Source organism: Podarcis bocagei (genome assembly GCF_964188305.1).
Source record: "Podarcis bocagei genome assembly, chromosome: 13".
Classification (NCBI taxonomy): domain Eukaryota; kingdom Metazoa; phylum Chordata; class Lepidosauria; order Squamata; family Lacertidae; genus Podarcis; species Podarcis bocagei.
This window is the reverse complement of record NC_138138.1, coordinates 33,050,604-33,069,943: the sequence shown is the minus strand read 5'-3', so window position 1 is coordinate 33,069,943 and position 19,340 is coordinate 33,050,604. Positions and strand designations below refer to the sequence as shown.

The 19,340-nt window shown below is 42.8% G+C and overlaps 2 protein-coding genes across 7 annotated transcripts in view; one reads left to right on the top strand and one right to left on the bottom strand.

The window, feature by feature from the left end:
- Positions 1–19,340, top strand: part of LOC308570564 (E3 ubiquitin-protein ligase TRIM39-like) — a 121,687-nt gene that overhangs the window by 15,490 nt on the left and 86,857 nt on the right. For 3 of the 6 annotated variants that reach the window (XM_081165476.1, XM_081165475.1, XM_081165472.1), the window contains 2 exons: positions 851–871; positions 1,812–1,838. The exons of 1 other annotated variant lie outside the window; for it this stretch is intronic. In XM_081165476.1, the coding sequence (XP_081021602.1) occupies positions 851–871; positions 1,812–1,838 (48 nt within the window). Of the gene's footprint in view, positions 1–850; positions 872–1,811; positions 1,839–2,497; positions 3,358–19,340 lie in introns of those variants that run through there. 2 more of the 6 variants (XM_081165477.1, XM_081165474.1) reach the window with 1 other exon arrangement.
- The window catches only part of LOC308570493 (butyrophilin subfamily 2 member A2-like), a 97,920-nt gene that overhangs the window by 48,831 nt on the left and 29,749 nt on the right, over positions 1–19,340 (bottom strand). The window lies entirely within an intron of this gene.

Here is a 19,340-nt window from a genome sequence, read left to right as displayed (position 1 = left end):
TTTTGCCATCCTATGTATGTGGGTGGGGTGGGAGGGTTACTGAGCAGCTTGAGTCTGCTAGAACTGTGAACTTGCCCCAGAAATAGTTTGCATTTGATCGGTGTGGCTGCATTGTGGGATGGCAGAGGCTTCCCTGGGGCCCCAATGGAGGAGTTGGAACAGTGGTGCCCTTCCTGACAAGCAGTGGGGGCATAACCCCCACCCGCCTATCAGTAACCGGATCCTAGCCTGACCCTGCTTCAGCAAATGGGGAGGCAGGCTGGGACTCAGGCTGTGCCAGGGGGTGGAGCTGTTGGAGCGGGTAGCTTTCCTTGGATCCGCCCCTTGCCCATTTAAGCAGCCCGCCCCTGGGGCACCACTATTTGAATGTTGTGTCATTGCCAAACAGCCATACTTGATCTTGACATGGCAGCTAGGAGTGCTCTCCGTCTCTATAAATCAGAGAAGAGACGCTTTTGACACCGAAGCCTCAAGAAAAAAGCACCAATGCAAGCAATGTACCCACCTAAAATATTTCTCCCTTTACCCTCCACCCCCCGCAATCCCTTCCATTTTGACTCAATCTGAACCAAAGGTTCCCTTCCTCTGATGGAATGAGTATCCTATTTATTATAAAATTCATATCCCATAGAGGTATCAAAGCATCTTACAACAATAAAATATACAATATGCAAAGTTTAAAACATAAATTAGACATATAACAGAAGACTTCCATCTGTGGAAGGGATCCTTTGGGTACAAGTCTTTGTTACTAATTCTAGATTACAAACTGATTTTCTTGGAATTTGTTTTTCTTTTTTAATTTGAATGAGGCTCTTCATTTCTAAGCCATGCAAATTTTTTTTTTCAGAAACCTTGAAGATCGAAAAAGGCAAGTAGTCTAACATTTTGTATATGTGTTGCAAAAATATATATTCCTGAATCATAAAAATACCACACGTGCCACAACCACTTCATTTCCCCGTTTCTTTGCACTTAGTCCAGGAATTAACCAAAAAAGGTGTGTTCCAAAGAGGAGATACACTTCAAGTTTTTGTATTATCAAATTTTAATCAGTTTTGGACATAAGGAGTTTTGAGCAGCTGCTAAATTTCATTTCATATCATATCTGTGCAGAGTTTTGAAAAAGCTGTCAGTGTTGCATTTTCCTCATCTTAGAAATATATTATATTATGCTTTCTAGTTGTACCTGAGATGAGTAGATACTAACTTATGCTTTTAGAATATATATTTTTAATGAAATATTTATTATAATAGTTGTTTTGATTGTGGTCTTTTGACAAAGGATGGTTTATTAAATCCACCCACCCACCCACAATATCCATCTACATATAGGATTTTCCAGACCTTAGTTCATAGAGTGAAAAAGGTATGAAAAGAGCTTCTTTGAGCATTTAATTAAACACGATCTGAATCCGTCAGGGTTCTCACACTAAACCTTCTATGTATGTTCAGCTGAAAGCAGGTTAAAGCCCCTTTTAGACATACATGCTCATTGCATCAAGATCAGATGGGGGCCCATGAACGTAAGGATGTGGGGGCGTGGGGCTTACACATGCACCTCCTGACCCACCACACACTTTTACCACAGTGGAAGAAGGCTTGGGTCATACGTAGCAAAGACCTATTGAAATCAAAAAGATGTAATTTAGTCGAAACTAAGTTAAACCCAATTGATTTCAAACAGTATGTTCTAAGCATGGTTAAATCTGGATCCAACCTGTGGCATTGATTGATTCGGTTGTAGAATGAGTAGAAGTATCCATCACGTTCTTGCAATGAAACCTTTATGTTCATTCCTTTATTCACAGAATTCTCAGATGCCCGCTTCTACAGAGGTGAGGAGGATGCAAAATCATGTGCAAACAGAATGGATATTGGAGAGAAGCTAGCAAATTCTGTAAACTGCTGTTTGTTGACTAGGGCTTCTTCCAGTCATCCTGTAATGGGTAGCTCAATCTGTGTGCTGCCAGATGGTGCGTGACTGCAAATCCCATCATCCCTTGCTTTGGTCATACTGTTTGGGGCTGATGGGAATTGTAATCCAGATCCATACCTACTGGACTAATTTACTTATCCAATACTGTTTGGCTCAAGAAAAGCACAAACACTTGTAAATGCACATTTTGAGGGGAAATACTTTAGACCATGTGTTTATACAATGGGTATACAGGAAGGGTAGATCAATGTGGAAATGGACTGACAGGTAAGCACATGCAAAAGTGAGGATGACCATCATTAATGTGACAAGAATGTGCTTAGCACATTAAACATGTTGCAGATGGCTAAAACATAAGGAGATATGCTGAGGAATATAGAAGAATTGTTGTAGAGAGATGGTGAATCATGCAATGCAGAAAGCTTGGATAGAAATTTGTATTAGTCATCATATCATAGATTCATAGATTTGTAGAGTTGCAAGGGACCCCGAGGATCAGCTAGTTGAGCTCTCTCCAAGGTAGGAGCCTTTGAATCAAGGTCTTTCTTTTTGTTGCAGCTGATGTAATCTTGGACCCCAGGACAGCTCACCCAAAGCTAAAAGTGTCTGAAAATTGCAAAAGTGTTTGGAACACAGGAAATGTTTCTAAGGTTTCTGACTGGGAGGAGCGGTTTGACTCCCGTACATTCATTCTGGCAGAATGTGTATTTTCAGAAGGCAAACATTACTGGGAGGTGGAGATTGGTCAGAAGAAAACCTGGGACTTGGGAGTTGCCTCTGCAACTGCTTCTAGAAAGGGGGAGATCACCCTGACTCCTGAGAATGGCTACTGGGTCATAGGATGTGATGATGGGAAAGATTACTGGGCTCGGACAGAGCAGTGGACCCGCCTGAAAGTGAACGGAAAGCTTAAAAGATTAGGAATATTTCTAGATAAATCAGCTGGAAGCTTGTCTTTTTATGATGTCTGCAGTAAAAGGAAATTTCACTCTTATAAAACACTTGATGTTGGGGAGCTTTATCCCTTCTTCTCCACAGGATCTGTGACTGCAGAGCTAGATAGTTCTCCACTAAGGATTCTTCCATGGAATTTGGAAGAGTGATTGTAGGTACAGAATGGGAAAGCATACCAGCTAGCCCTGGAATAGCTCAGAATTAGTGAAGCCCTTTTGTTTAGCCAGGATAGTGGCATAAATCCAGGTGTCAAAAAATGAGAGAAACAGAGGAGACACAATGACGTCAATGAATTCCATCATGTTCCCGCATCTAAGAAGTAGAAATGATTCAAAGCATATGGAATGTGGACAAGATTCCAAGATCTACTTGAAAGGGAAACACCTTTATGGCTATCCCCTGTAGAAACTAGTACAAAAAAGAAACTTAATATGATGAAGATTTTGGGCAGATATAGAGACATACTGTACAGGGACGCGGACTTATAAAAAATATTGGGGGGGCCCGGGAAAGCTCATGAATAATAAATAAGCTCATGAATTTGCAAATAAATTGGCGCCGCCTCCTCGTGAGCGAATAGGGGAGAGCGTGCTGCGCCTATTAATCAGCTCCGAAGGAAATTGGGTGGAGCTTTTGCTTGGGAGGGAGGGCAGGAGGCATGCAGCCCGACCCTGTGCATTTTGGGCTGGGGGAGGGGCGGCGGTGGCGCTCTGCTGGAGGGGCGCCGGAGATTATTGGGGGGGGCGGAGCCCCCCCAAACGAATTTTTGAGGGGGCTCGGGCCCCCTCAAGCCCCATGGAGTCGGCGCCTATGATACTGTATTTTTCTGGAAATGTATGCAAATTGAAAAAGTTTGAAGAAATCTGAGAATGGGTAATGGATTGGTTTCAATATTATGAAAATAATGAGTTATTTAAAATCTGTTTATAGAATGAAGTTCTGATTTTGAAAAGATTTTTTCTTGAAGCAAAAGAAAAACAGATTTCAAAAATGTATAAACTGACATTAGAATGGGAGACAAAAGATGAAATGGTTAGATTAGATTAGAAATATAATAGATCATATTGTGGTTATGATTTGGTAGGTAGAAGATAGGGTGCAGCAGAAGGAGAGAAACAACAACTCCATGGAAAATGGGGGGCATGGAACAAGAATAAAATATCAAACTGTGTTTTGACTGTATATGTTAAAAATGTTGAAACTTAATAAAATATAATTTAAAAAATATAAATGATTCAAAGCCTAGTTGTTCCTTGTAAGCATGTATAAATAGGGAAAGTAAATTTCAGTGACTGCATAAATGTTGTAGATTCTTCAACAAGGAAACTCATAGTAAATTCTATTGATTTGAATACTGTATTTTGAATAATAATAATAATTTTAGAATTGCTAAATTTAAAAGTTTTAATAAGCACAGTCCCACCAGCTGTAAAGGAGGCAGGCAGTTACAGGCTGCTCTGGAAGAAGCCCTTCCTTGGACCCATGGGCAGACTTTGATCTTTCAAATTTTGGCAGCACCCTGTGTGAACCCAGAATTTGGCACCCTGCTGCCTCACACCTTCTGTTCTGCTCAATTCATTGCAGGTAAAACACATACTCATAGAGAAGCACACACTGGTATTCTGAAGGGCCCCCCTTTCTTCTTATGTATGAAAAAGAATCAGGATGCAGCTTCCTGCTTCAGATGCAATAATCCTTTGCAAGAATAACAAGTGATATCCACTGGTAATCCCTACCCACCCCCAAGAAACTCATTGAGTTCCGTTATTCACTGTACTTTATTTCAGAGAGTTATTGGAAGGTACAGTGGTGCCTCGCAAGATGAAATTAATTCATTCCGCGAGTTTTTTGTCTAGCGAATTTTTCGTCTTGCGAAGCACGAAATCCCATAGGAATGCATTGAAATTCAATTAATGCATTCCTATGGTCAAAAAAAGTCCAAACAAAACCAAATTTGGTACAACAAGAGTTTATTAAGTGCTCTTTAAAGTCACACATACTGTAAAGAGCATTTCAAAAATTGAAGGAACAATAAATTAAGTTTCTAAACATGACAGAAAAACATTTAAAAATCAACAGAGTGTACAGTACATTTTCTAAGAACTCTGGGGGACAACTCGAAGAAGGTTCCTCTTCCACTCTTTGCTTCTTGCTGAAGAGCCCCCTCCTCAACTGTTCCCCTAGCTACCCACCACACAGAAATTCAAATCCAGAATTTTTTTAAAAAAACAGCAGAGTGGCCCAATGGTCACAGAAAATCAGAAAAATTCAGAAAAAAAACACACAAGCTTCCAGATTCTTGCATACCCCTCCTCAACTGTTCCCCCAGCCACCCACCACACAGAAATTCAAACCCAGAATTTTTTAAAACAACAGCAGAGTGGCCCAATGGTCACAAAAAATCATAAAAATGCAGAAAACACACACACAAGCTTTCAGATTCTTGCAAACCCCTCCCCAACACCAAGTCCTTGAATTCCAAACTCCCCAACCCAAAATCCAACCCCCCCCAAAAAGTTTTAAAAGTTTAACTTACCAAATGGCTGCAAAAGAAGTTTTGGAAAAGCTTCAAAAATCACCAAAGTATTCAAAAACCTCAAAAAAGGCTACCACACTGCGTGCTATGAGTTGCTCCTCAAAGTCGTCGCAACTGCACCTCTTCAAGCAATGCACCCTGTATTACTGTAACGGTTTTAAGAAAAAGGAAACAAACTTGCAAGACGTTTTTGTCTTGCGAAGCAAGCCCATAGGGAAATTCGTCTTGCGAAGCAGCTCAAAAAATGCAAAACCCTTTGGTCTAGCGAGTTTTTCATCTTGCGAGGCATTTGTCTTTCGGGGCACCACTGTATCTCAATGTAGTGATAATTGGCAGTTACAATGCAGGCCTACAGTACAGATCAGAATGTGGAAGTAACGTGTGGATAGAACTTCTGCTACTTTAGATTATTAGTTGCTGACTAATTTAGGTTGCTGGTGAAATCAAGTTTATTTAAGATTTACAATGGGCAGCTCTAACGTGTATGTGACCTGTGGACTTGTTGGAAGGGTATATGTATTACCAGAGCCACTTTATTTGAGGTTAAGAATGGACTCATTTCCTACTCGGCTTGTTAAAGTATTATCATTGTCATTGTTTTGTGGGTATATTTTTTTATAAAACATGAAATGAGAACTGAGACTATTTATTGGCTTCCAGGACCATGAGGCTGTCAAAGCCTCTTGAGCCCCTAACACTTTAAAGTATCCTGTAGGGAGAATTATGGTGGGATGACTAGCAGAAACTGTTCCCACATAAACAGAAGTGGGGAAGGGCTGTTGCCCCTGAACCTAAGCATTTTGTGGGTTGAGAAATACAAAGGTGTCATTTTCCTACTCACAAGCCCTAAACAGCACTATAAGCCTAATGTTAGCGGCAAGGTTTACCTTAGATACTTCGCTGTGGTTTCCCACTTGTTACAGTCATTCCTTCTAATAAGGAGCTAGGGTTGCCATGGCTCAGTCTGATAGGAGAGTGCATAATTAGCATAATTACCTGCACGTATCCTGAAATCAGCTGCTGTTAAGTGATGTTGGGATCATGATGGGGCAGAAGGGTAAACTCCTTTTCCCTGTGTTCCACAATGGGAGCAACACTTACCTGGGGTGCGACAAGTCTGTTGCTTTGTGAGATGAATACCTTAGGTTTGTTTTTTTTTTTAAATCACGCAACATGAGTACGATTGTGTACTTGAATTAGGACACAACTGATATTACTAGCACTAATAGTATATACTATCCTCTAATAGTAAAGGACAAAAGTGGAAAGGACCTAACAGAAGCAGAAGACATCAAGAAGAGGTGGCAAGAATACACAGAAGAATTATACCAGAAAGATATGGATGGCTCATACACCCCAGGTAGTGTGGTTGCTGACCTTGAGCCAGACATCCTGGAGAGTGAAGTCAAATGGGCCTTAGAAAGCACTGCAAATAACAAGGCCAGTGGAAGTGATGGTATTCCAGCTGAACTATTTAAAATTTTAAAAGATGATGCTGTTAAGGTGCTACACTCAATATGCCAGCAAGTTTGGAAAACTCAGCAGTGACCAGAGGACTGGAGAAGATCAGTCTACATCCCAATCCCAAAGAAGGGCAGTGCCAAAGAATGCTCCAACTACCGCACAATTGCACTCATTTCACACGCTAGCAAGGTTATGCTTAAAATTCTACAAGGAAGGCTCAAGCAGTATGTGGACCGAGATCTCCCAGAAGTGGAAGCTGGATTTAGAAGAGGTAGAGGAAGCAGGGAGCAAATTGCAAACATGCGCTGGATTATGGAGAAAGCTAGAGAGTTCCAAAAAGACATCTACTTCTGCTTCATTGACTATGCAAAAGCCTTTGACTGTGTTGACCACACCAAACTATGGCAAGTTCTTAAAGAAATGGGAGTTCCTGATCACCTCATCTGTCTCCTGAGAAATCTCTATGTGGGACAAGAAGCTACAGTTAGAACTGGATATGGAACAACTGTTTTTAAATGGAGGGGAGCTGTTTAGGGGAAACCAGCAACGTAAACACCAGAAAATGCAAATAAAACACTCCCCCCCCTCGATGTTTTTTTGCTGGCAGAGGAGTCAGAGCCTCAGAGGGAAGAAGCAGCAGCACATTAGGAAGTGGAGGATTTGGGAAACAAATGTGTGAGAAATAAAGGAGTGAGGGGAGAATTGGGGAGAGGTCAGGGGTAAGGAGGAGAGAATGGGAAGCATAATGAGGGGAAAGCAGAAGGTGCATGGAAGAGGCCAGCTATAGAGCCCCCTGGCCTAATGATTCCAGCCTAGGAATGGCGGAAGAATTCAATTCAATTTGTATTTAAAGGCAAACCTACCAAATTCATGCTTTCTGAAACAATGTCAGAACCACAGCACGGGCATCCTTTGAAATTCACACTGCTCCAAATTTTGCCATGCAATTCTCCAGACAAATAATGTGTACACAGAGGTAAAGTGTGAATACAAATACATATATATTAGTGAAGATAACATTAGAATGTTCTTTGATGCTGTCCTGGCTTCTACTTCATGGGTTTCCGTGTCCTGGGCTGGTTGGCTGCATCTGCCCAAGCGAGGCAGTCTCTGAGGGCACAAGAAAGCATTCTGTTGGTTTCTGCTTTCTTCACTGTGCAGCGAAGTGCTTGTCACGGGACAATGTTTACATTCCACAGTCAAAGTACTGTTGGGTTTTCCCACGGGAATGGGAGACTGGATGTGACGTACACTGGTTTCCTGTTTTTCACCCTTTCTCTCGGTGTTCTTTGTTCCGAGGAGAAGGACGGTTGCTTCTCTGCTCCCGCAGAGGCAAGATGCATGTTTGTAATCTCTCAACATTGAACTGAAAATAAAGCAAAGTTAAGCATGTGGCACGTACTGCTCATCATTCCGCTGTGTACAAGACTCTGCAATTACAACATTTTTGGTTCCGGGCCCAGAAAGACGCAATCAAACTGAAGGATGGACTCCAGAAGTCGAGTCGGAATGCCGGCAGAGGAACAGAGAAATGGATCGGCGTTATCTGCTCTGCGCGTCGAGTTGATTGATGAGAGGTATGTGCTCATGCTCCGGGCAGCCTGCCAGTTTCTAGTTTATGGCTTTATGGCTGGACTTTGAACTTTTAAAGCCGTTTTGCCGCGATACAGGCAAAGGCTCTAAGGCACAAGCTCATAGGCTTGGGAGGCTTGAAAACCAAAAGTACCTTTACAAGTGCTTTTGGAAGCAGCTGTACACAGACACAGCTTGTTTGAAGTAGCGGAGATGGCTAACGCAAAGCTGGCTGATGCTTTTGGGATTCCTAAGCTCAATAAGAAAAACTACGCGGACTGGGTACTCTATGCAGAGGCTATTCTGCAGAAAGAGGGTCTGTATAAGGTTATTACAGACAACCCCCCAGCTCCAATTACAGATGAATGGAAAACTAAAGATTCCAAAGCGATAGGAACTCTTACATTGATAGTATCCCCAGAAGAGCTCTGTCTGTTGCGTGGAAAGACCACAGCCAGAGAAATTTGGGACACTTTAAGAGAAGCTCACTTGAGGACAGAGGCTGGTTCCTCAATGTACTATTATGCCAAGCTGCATGGTATGGCTCTTGCTGAAGGTGGGGATGTGCGTACACATCTGATGGAGATGCAGAATCTGAGACATGAGCTGCAACAGAGAGGACTCACCTTTCCAGAGGCTGTGTATTCCTTCATGATACTACATTCTTTGGGTCCAAGTTGGGAGTCCGTTGCCACTCAGATTGCTGTTCAGCCAACTGCTCAGCTCACAGTAGCCTATGTTACTGCCGTGATTCAGAATGAAGCAGATCGCCGGGGTGCTAGCTGCATGGGTAAGGGGGAGTCTTCACAGATGACATCCCAGAGTGCAGTGGAACCACCAGAGGGCGCCAAAGCTTTGAAGGCAGTGAAATGCTACTCGTGTGGACGTCTAGGCCATATGAAGAGGGAATGCAGAAATCCCAGGGCCAAGACAGAGCAGCGCAGTGGAAGCTCATCGCGTGGAAAAGGCCAAAGCAAAGGCAAAGGTCCAGTGTCCAGGACAACGCAGCACAAGGCAATGGTCTCACGCTTCACTCCAAACGTCGCAAAGGTCCAGAAAACGTCTAGATCCTTCTTCGTTGTTGATTCAGCAGCTACCCACCACATGTGCAACGATAAGCGACTGTTCGTGTCTTTTACACCGCAGGAAGGTGCGATTCACCAGGCGGATGACCACACGATCCCCAGTCAAGGCTACGGAACTGTTGTTCTTCACAGTTTGGACTTATCGATACAAGATGTGCTTTACGTACCAGATGCCACACACAATCTACTCAGTGTTATGCAGCCGAATGAACGGAACATTGACGTTTCCTTCAAGAACAAGAAATGCACCATCACAAAGAAAGACGATTATGTATTGCATGCTGAATGTGTTGATCGTTTGTTTGTTTTGTATTATGATGATGTTGTGCAGAATGAAACTTGTTGCATTGCAGGTTCTAACAAAAGTTTGCATGCAGGATGTATTCACGATTTTCACAGGAAATTTGGTCATTTGCATTTTGAGGCAGTATCTAAAATGCCTGCCTTGGTTGAAGGTATGACTATTAAACCCTGCAGGTACCACATGAAGTGCAAGGCATGCGCAGCAAACAAGGTGAAAATGGCTGCGAAAGGTAAGGTGTCTAGTAGGCAAGCTACAGAACCATACCAGGTTGTTCATGCTGATTTAGTTGGTCCACTATCGCCCTCTTTGGGTGGAAATAGGTACTTCATGGTTCTCATTGATGCATTTTCCAGGTATATTTATGTGTACAATCTCAAGCAGAAATCAGTGGCTTTTCCAAGGTTCAAGGAATTCTGTGCTTGGTTGGAAAATGTGCATGGTAAGAAGATAAAAACTCTTTTCACTGATCGCGGGGGAGAATTCACTTCTCAGCAGTTTGAAGCTTTTCTGACTGAGAAAGGAATTCAACACGATTTGTCCAGTCCTCGCTCGCCATGGCAGAATGGACTTTGCGAAAGGGCAAATCAGACTTTGCTTCAAGGGTTAAAAACCTTGCTGCATGATGCCAATCTTCCAGAGAGTTATTGGGCCGAATCTCTCTCGTGTTTTGTTTACAGTTACAATCGCAGGTTATCTTCAGCGATTGGTTGTACCCCGTATGAGAAGATGTTTGGCAAGAAACCGTACATAAAACACATGAGAATTTTTGGTTCTGACATGTGGGTTCACACACCACAAAGCTCCAAGTTAGGCAAGCGTGGATTGCATGGTATCTTTCTAGGTTATCAGAAAGGTTCTTACAGAATAATGATGACTGAATCTAAGACAATTAAGCTCACAAGAAGTGTTGAGTACAATGCCAAGTGGGGGGAGAATGTGGGAATTTTCCAATGTTATCCTGATGACAGTGATGAAACTGAGGATAAGCAACAGCAAAAGCAGCCGCAACAACCCACACCCACTGATGAAGGTTCTGATTCTGATTCTGAAACTGAATCGGATAATTCAGAGGATTTCAAGAGTGCGAAAGCCTCTATGCGACCCTCTGAAAGCTCTGATCAAGAATTGGAAGAACCATTGTTCACAATAGGCCACTTTTCTCCTAAGAAGGAAGAGGAAAGTGTTGAGGACTTACGGCTAATTCGCAGGTCACAAAGAGCCACAAAAGGCAGACCTCCAAAGAGATTTGCTGATGAATTTGCTAAGACAGCAGTAGCAGCTGTTAAAAGCTCCAAGAAGGTATTTGAACCTTCAAGTTTCCAAGAAATCCAGGATTTGGATTCAAAGGAGGCTGAGCCATGGTTAAATGCCATGAAGGCTGAGCTTGATTCCTTAGAAAGGAACAAAACATGGGAGCTAGTTCCAGTAGTTCCAGGAATGAAACTGCTTGGAAGCAAATGGGTCTTCAAAGTGAAGACTGATCAAAATGGCAAGATAGTCAGACACAAAGCCAGATTGGTAGCCAGAGGTTTTGCACAGGTACCAGGAGAAGACTATCACGAGACCTACTCACCCACTGTGAGGTATGAGAGCATTAGGCTTATGCTCAAGCTAGCTGCAGAGGAGAATCTACACATTAGTCACCACGATGTAAATACAGCATTTTTGTACGGATCTCTAGGTGAATCACTTTATATGCTTCCACCTGATGGCGTACAGGTAAAACAGGGATTTGTTTGTGCTCTAAAGAAGTCCCTTTATGGTCTCAAACAAAGTGCACGGTGTTGGCACACAAAACTCACTGAAGCATTGTTTTCTCTAGGTTTTCAGCAAGGAAAAGCTGATCCATGTGTATTTGTCAAAGAGGAGGGGCAAAAGAAGCTGTATTGTTTGTTTTACAGTGGTGCCTCGCAAGACGAAATTAATTCGTTCCGCAAGTTTTGCCGTCTAGCGAATTTTTCGTCTTGCGAAGCACGGTTTTAACGGTTTAACAAAGTCGCAAGACGTTTTTGTCTTGCGAAGCAAGCCCATAGGGAAATTTGTCTTGTGAGGCAAATCGAAAACGGAAAAACCTTTCGTCTAGTGAGTTTTTTGTCTTGCGAGGCATTCGTCTTGCGAGGTACCACTGTATGTTGATGATATTTTATTCTTTTGGAAAGATGTCACAATATACAATAACGCCCTAGCTCAACTGAAAGAGCACATTGACATGAAAGATCTTGGTGAGGTAAAAACTACCTATCTCTGGAAATAGAAAGAGATCAAAGTGGTAACATTCTAGTACACCAGTCACGGAAAATTGCTGATGTGTTAAGCAAACTAAACCTGATGGATGCTAACCCTGTAGACACACCGATGACAAGAGGTTATCAGGTAGAAGACACTGAAGAAGCATTTTCTGACACTACACTGTACAGAAGAGTGCTAGGCAAGCTAAACTTCATTGCCAGATGTTCAAGACCTGACATTGCTGTTAGCTGTAATTTGCTAAGCAGACAAGTTAACAATCCCACTGTTAAGGATTGGAAAGCTCTAAAACGCATAGCACGCTATTTGAAAGGCACTATGCATTACAGACTGAGATTTAACAATCAGAAGTCTGGTGGTCTTGAAATATTTGCAGATGCAAGTTTTGGAAGTGACACTACAGACAGGAAAAGTACGTCTGGAGTTTGCTACATGTACAATCAGGGTGTATTTGATTGGTCATGCAAGAAGCAAACAACAATTAACTTAAGTACTTGTGAAGGTGAACTGAATGCACTGTCTTATTCACTTAAGGATTGTGAATGGTTGTTACAATTGTGCAAAGACATGAAAATTCCTGTCAAATGTCCAATCCAGGTTTACCAGGACAACAAAGCATGTTTGGCTTTGCTGAATTCGGAAGGTTGTAAGCAAAGCACGAAGCACTTGTAATTGAAGTTGCAACATGCTAGGGAACATATTCAGAAGGGACTCGTAACGGTGTCCTATATGCCAGGTAATGAAATTCCTGCTGATGTATTGTCCAAGATTGTATCAAGGGATCAACACTGTACCTATGTACAGAAGTTGGGTTTGTACTGATATTGTACGAACACGCTGCCCAGTGATGTTCACAGAAAGGGGGAGGATGTTGGTTTCTGCTTTCTTCACTGTGCAGCGAAGTGCTTGTCACGGGACAATGTTTACATTCCACAGTCAGAGTACTGTTGGGTTTTCCCACGGGAATGGGAGACTGGATGTGACGTACACTGGTTTCCTGTTTTTCACCCTTTCTCTCGGTGTTCTTTATTCCGAGGAGAAGGACGGTTGCTTCTCTGCTCCCGCAGAGGCAAGATGCATGTTTGTAATCTCTCAACACTGAACTGAAAATAAAGCAAAGTTAAGCATGTGGCACGTACTGCTCATCATTCCGCTGTGTACAAGACTCTGCAATTACAACACATTCATGCCTCAGGCATGGTCAGTCAGGGACAGTGTTTTCCTGGCAGGTGAGGAAGTGTTAAGAGAGCCTTGGCATAACAGTGCCTTCTACATTTGTAGTGCTGCAGTGAGAAAATGGCAAGTTAAATTTATTTTTCCAGCCCTCCATATAATATTATTCCTAATCAATTAAAAAAACAAGTTATCAAAAATGTCCCAATGTGCTGGATAAACTACTGAGTATAATTTGACATGAGGACAACATATCTGGAGAGTTGCGGAGTGGGGGTGGGCAGTTCCTTTCCTTAGAAAAAGGGACCCCTTAGGTAACTAACCTGTGTTCTTCTAACTGTTCCTGAACTACTCTCATCATCCATACTGGCTGGAACTGATGAAAGTTGTACTGCTGCAACATGTGGAGAGCCACAGCACAGTGTCTGCAATTTGCAAATGTGCACACAGGCCCAGAAAGCTCTCTGTTCAAACCCAAGTCACCCATCATAATGACAGGTGGTTTCTGCTAGCATATTTTCTCAGTTACAAACCAGTTTCATGTGTGTCAGAGGGACTTCTTGCAAACAAAGGTATTTGTACAATAGCTGGATGATTAATATGTAACCAGTCCTTAAGTTTTCCTGGTCAATGTTCAAGTCATGTTGCACATTATGATCTCTCTACTCTCACTTTCATTTGTGCCACAACAACCTGCGTGTCAAATGCAATTCTCATTTCAGGGACTGAACTTTGGGATTACTTCTTATGCTCAAGAAAAGGTACATTTCCTTTGTTGCTTTTCTCTTTCCAAGTAATAAGTAAACTCTTTCAGAGTTTGCAGGGCAGCAGTTGAAGAAGGAGCAAAAAGGGTTTTCTTGTGTGTGTGTGTGTTTCTTTGTGGCTGATTAGCTGTTTTCCCTGTGTAAAGGTCAGAGGGGGCAGGGTTTCTGTTGAGGCAGGGGATTAGCTGTGGGAGGAGCTTATCAGAGTTTGCAGGGCAGCATTTGAAGAAGGAGCAAAAAGGGTTTCCTTGTGTGTGTGTGTTTCTTTGTGGCTGATTAGCTGTTTTCCCTGTGTAAAGGTCAGAGGGGGCAGGGTTTCTGTTGAGGCAGGGGATTAGCTGTGGGAGGAGCTTATCAGAGTTTGCAGGGCAGCATTTGAAGAAGCAGCAAAAAGGGTTTTCTTGTGTGTGTGTTTCTTTGTGGCTGATTAGCTGTTTTCCCTGTGTAAAGGTCAGAGGGGGCAGGGTTTCTGTTGAGGCAGGGGATTAGCTGTGGGAGGAGCTTATCAGAGTTTGCAGGGCAGCATTTGAAGAAGGAGCAAAAAGGGTTTTCTTGTGTGTGTGTGTTTCTTTGTGGCTGATTAGCTGTTTTCCCTGTGTAAAGGTCAGAGGGGGCAGGGTTTCTGTTGAGGCAGGGGATTAGCTGTGGGAGGAGCTTATCAGAGTTTGCAGGGCAGCATTTGAAGAAGGAGCAAAAAGGGTTTTCTTGTGTGTGTGTGTTTCTTTGTGGCTGATTAGCTGTTTTCCCTGTGTAAAGGTCAGAGGGGGCAGGGTTTCTGTTGAGGCAGGGGATTAGCTGTGGGAGGAGCTTATCAGAGTTTGCAGGGCAGCATTTGAAGAAGGAGCAAAAAGGGTTTTCTTGTGTGTGTGTGTTTCTTTGTGGCTGATTAGCTGTTTTCCCTGTGTAAAGGTCAGAGGGGGCAGGGTTTCTGTTGAGGCAGGGGATTAGCTGTGAGAGGAGCTTATCAGAGTTTGCAGGGCAGCATTTGAAGAAGCAGCAAAAAGGGTTTTCTTGTGTGTGTGTGTTTCTTTGTGGCTGATTAGCTGTTTTCCCTGTGTAAAGGTCAGAGGGGGCAGGGTTTCTGTTGAGGCAGGGGATTAGCTGTGGGAGGAGCTTATCAGAGTTTGCAGGGCAGCATTTGAAGAAGCAGCAAAAAGGGTTTTCTTGTGTGTGTGTTTCTTTGTGGCTGATTAGCTGTTTTCCCTGTGTAAAGGTCAGAGGGGGCAGGGTTTCTGTTGAGGCAGGGGATTAGCTGTGGGAGGAGCTTATCAGAGTTTGCAGGGCAGCATTTGAAGAAGGAGCAAAAAGGGTTTTCTTGTGTGTGTGTGTTTCTTTGTGGCTGATTAGCTGTTTTCCCTGTGTAAAGGTCAGAGGGGGCAGGGTTTCTGTTGAGGCAGGGGATTAGCTGTGGGAGGAGCTTATCAGAGTTTGCAGGGCAGCATTTGAAGAAGGAGCAAAAAGGGTTTTCTTGTGTGTGTGTGTTTCTTTGTGGCTGATTAGCTGTTTTCCCTGTGTAAAGGTCAGAGGGGGCAGGGTTTCTGTTGAGGCAGGGGATTAGCTGTGGGAGGAGCTTATCAGAGTTTGCAGGGCAGCATTTGAAGAAGGAGCAAAAAGGGTTTTCTTGTGTGTGTGTGTTTCTTTGTGGCTGATTAGCTGTTTTCCCTGTGTAAAGGTCAGAGGGGGCAGGGTTTCTGTTGAGGCAGGGGATTAGCTGTGAGAGGAGCTTATCAGAGTTTGCAGGGCAGCATTTGAAGAAGCAGCAAAAAGGGTTTTCTTGTGTGTGTGTGTTTCTTTGTGGCTGATTAGCTGTTTTCCCTGTGTAAAGGTCAGAGGGGGCAGGGTTTCTGTTGAGGCAGGGGATTAGCTGTGGGAGGAGCTTATCAGAGTTTGCAGGGCAGCATTTGAAGAAGCAGCAAAAAGGGTTTTCTTGTGTGTGTGTTTCTTTGTGGCTGATTAGCTGTTTTCCCTGTGTAAAGGTCAGAGGGGGCAGGGTTTCTGTTGAGGCAGGGGATTAGCTGTGGGAGGAGCTTATCAGAGTTTGCAGGGCAGCATTTGAAGAAGGAGCAAAAAGGGTTTTCTTGTGTGTGTGTGTTTCTTTGTGGCTGATTAGCTGTTTTCCCTGTGTAAAGGTCAGAGGGGGCAGGGTTTCTGTTGAGGCAGGGGATTAGCTGTGGGAGGAGCTTATCAGAGTTTGCAGGGCAGCATTTGAAGAAGGAGCAAAAAGGGTTTTCTTGTGTGTGTGTGTTTCTTTGTGGCTGATTAGCTGTTTTCCCTGTGTAAAGGTCAGAGGGGGCAGGGTTTCTGTTGAGGCAGGGGATTAGCTGTGGGAGGAGCTTATCAGAGTTTGCAGGGCAGCATTTGAAGAAGGAGCAAAAAGGGTTTTCTTGTGTGTGTGTGTTTCTTTGTGGCTGATTAGCTGTTTTCCCTGTGTAAAGGTCAGAGGGGGCAGGGTTTCTGTTGAGGCAGGGGATTAGCTGTGAGAGGAGCTTATCAGAGTTTGCAGGGCAGCGGCACGCGCCTAGCGGCGCGCGCAGTTATACCCATCTTTTAGATTTAGGGGAGCTAGTTTCAAACGTTTGTTGGGGGAGACCTAGGTTTTTTTTTGTGGGGGAAGTTATTTGTCCTCTCTTCAAGCTTTTTATGATGGAGGACCTCTGTAGCCACCCCCAACGACACGATCTCAAGATGGAAGGGGAGGGAACAGCTGCAGTCGCCTGCGATTCCTGCGCAATGTTTGCCATCTTGCCAAAGGTTGCAGGCAGCTTTACGTGGACTCGATGGCCCTTGTGGTCTCTTCCAACTCTATGATTCTATGATTCTATGATTAATATGAAAATGGGTGATATATGGTTTAATATGAAAATGGGTGATATATCAAATTGTGTCACTGACTGAACTTTCACCCTCCTGATAGTTTCTGGGACTCAGAAAACCATGGTATCAATAAGAACACCCTGCATAAAAAATGCAAGGTACATTTTTAGCACTTGACAAGGTAATAGATTGTATTATAATTCTACTGGGAAAATGGTTAAATGTGGTTATGGTTACATACTCTGGTTGTATACGCATCACTGCCTTAAAATGCAGCTATCTCATTCTTTTTCTCATTTCAGTTTGAAGCTGGTCTGAGGGAAAAAAAACATCAAAATGCAGCTTTTCATAAGGAAGTTCAGGGTAGATCTATAATGTGGTTAATGTTTCATGTACACGGCTTTTCACACCATCTGTGGGAGTCCACTGGGTGCAGAGTAATCAGAAGTGTGCACCAGCCTTGTTGCACTAGTTGTGTCAGTGACCACTTGTTTGTAAAATGGGTTGTGTTGGTCTTATTTTTGCTTATACAGTGGTACCTCGGGTTACAGACGCTTCAATTTACAGATTCCACTAACCCAGAAATAGTACCTCGGGTTAAGAACTTTGCTTCAGGATGAGAACAGAAATTGCACAGCGGCAGTGGAAGGCCCCATTAGCTTAAGTGGTACCTCAGGTTAAGAACAGTTTCAGGTGAAGAACGGACCTCTGGAATGAATTAAGTTCTTAACCAGAGGTACCACTGTACTATTTTCTTAAAAGATGGAGATGATTGAGAGGATGGTGGTGATTTTATATAAAGAAAGCTTTCCCCACCTTTCTTATAGCAGTTCATCCTCAGTGAAAGGTCAGTCCCAGAAATTTTTGATCCCTCTGAAACAGCCTGGTAGAAAGGCAGAAAGCTGTGGTAGTTACAGATATACAAAATGGTTAAATGTGCTCTTCCTTAATTTTGAATCAGGTGGGCTGTTTTTGCATTTGCATGAATGTTACAGAAAGCTATTTCATGTTATTGGCACATATTTATTTTTGCTGGCATTGTTGCTGTTATTTCAGATCAGAACAGCCTGAAGAGGAACAAGAGACTTGGCTCTCACGGAATGTACAATTTTTGCTTCCTTCTGTGCAGTAATCGTGGGAGCACCAATGTCTTTATTAGGTAAAAGGTTCAGAGAAACACCAGAAATGTTCTGTGTTGTCATAGACTTGGTAAAGTAGTTAAATGCAGGCTATGAACCGGAACTTCATATGTGCTTGAGGCTCCTCTTGCTTCATAGCTGATGGACTTCTACAAATTAATGGGCCTTTCCCCCACCTCCCATAATTCTCATCAAGGAACCCTTACATGTATATATCAGGTTACCAGAATCAGGAAATGTGTGCCTGCTTTCGGGGCTATGCTCCTATTACAGATGCTGAGGGAATCCAAGCAACTAAATCTATACCTTTTTGTAGTTCAGGATCAACTTTAAATCTCATTAAAACACATCAGGAACTTTAAATTTTTTAAAAAAGTGTTTATTTGTGACTTCCTGTTGAAGTCATTAAGAGACAAAATACAAACTACATTATTCACATATGCATATCCAAAACTTGTGCTTATACAGGTCTCATTTCATCTGAAGAAAAAGCAGCGGCAGTGTTTCACATCACAATCTAGATTATGAGGGGAGGGAACAGGACTTGCCAACTCCTTCCCAACCAGACCTGAAGGTGTTTTTTGCAGCATCTTCAGGAACAAACAGCACTGATGGGAGGGGTGGGGACTCAAGGTTAAACTGTTTTGAAGTCCTTGATCTAGAGCACATTCTGGATTATTTACATGGCTGCATTATTTACAGAATTAAAAAAAAGAAGTCATTTTGAACTTTTTTTGGAGGGTAAAAAAATATGAAGAACACAGCCTGAAAAGAAATATCTAAGGCAAGACTTTTCCTACAGCCAACCACCAGCAAGTTAGAATTAGTGAAGAGGGCAAGGATCTGGAGCTCAGCTCAACAGACAGATAAAACAAAACTGTCTACAACTGCTGGCCACAGCAACTGAAGCCAATTAGGAAAAATGCACAAGAATCTGCACAAATTCTTGTGCTGATTATCTATCTATATATCTCCAGCTGTCCAAAACAAACTGATGAGAAAATGGGCCAAAGGGAAGATTAGAGAAATGAGAAATGAGAAACTAAGAGAAAGTGAGTCTGTCCTTAGCCACGGTCCACATATTTAAACATGCAATGCCCCAAAATGTGAGACATGGTAAAATCTATTGGGATGAGCATGCTAAGTCCTCAGCAACGACATTTGCTTCTGCTTGGGCCGAGCCGTTATACTGTGTTAACTGTCCCATATAACTGATACACTGAAAATGAAAATATGGGGCAATGCAGCCTAGAAAGATGTGTTAGAAAAAATAGAACAGTTTGGTCAGGTGGCGGGTTTCAAACTAAATAAGAAAAAAACTAAAATAATTGTGAAAAATATGGATCAAG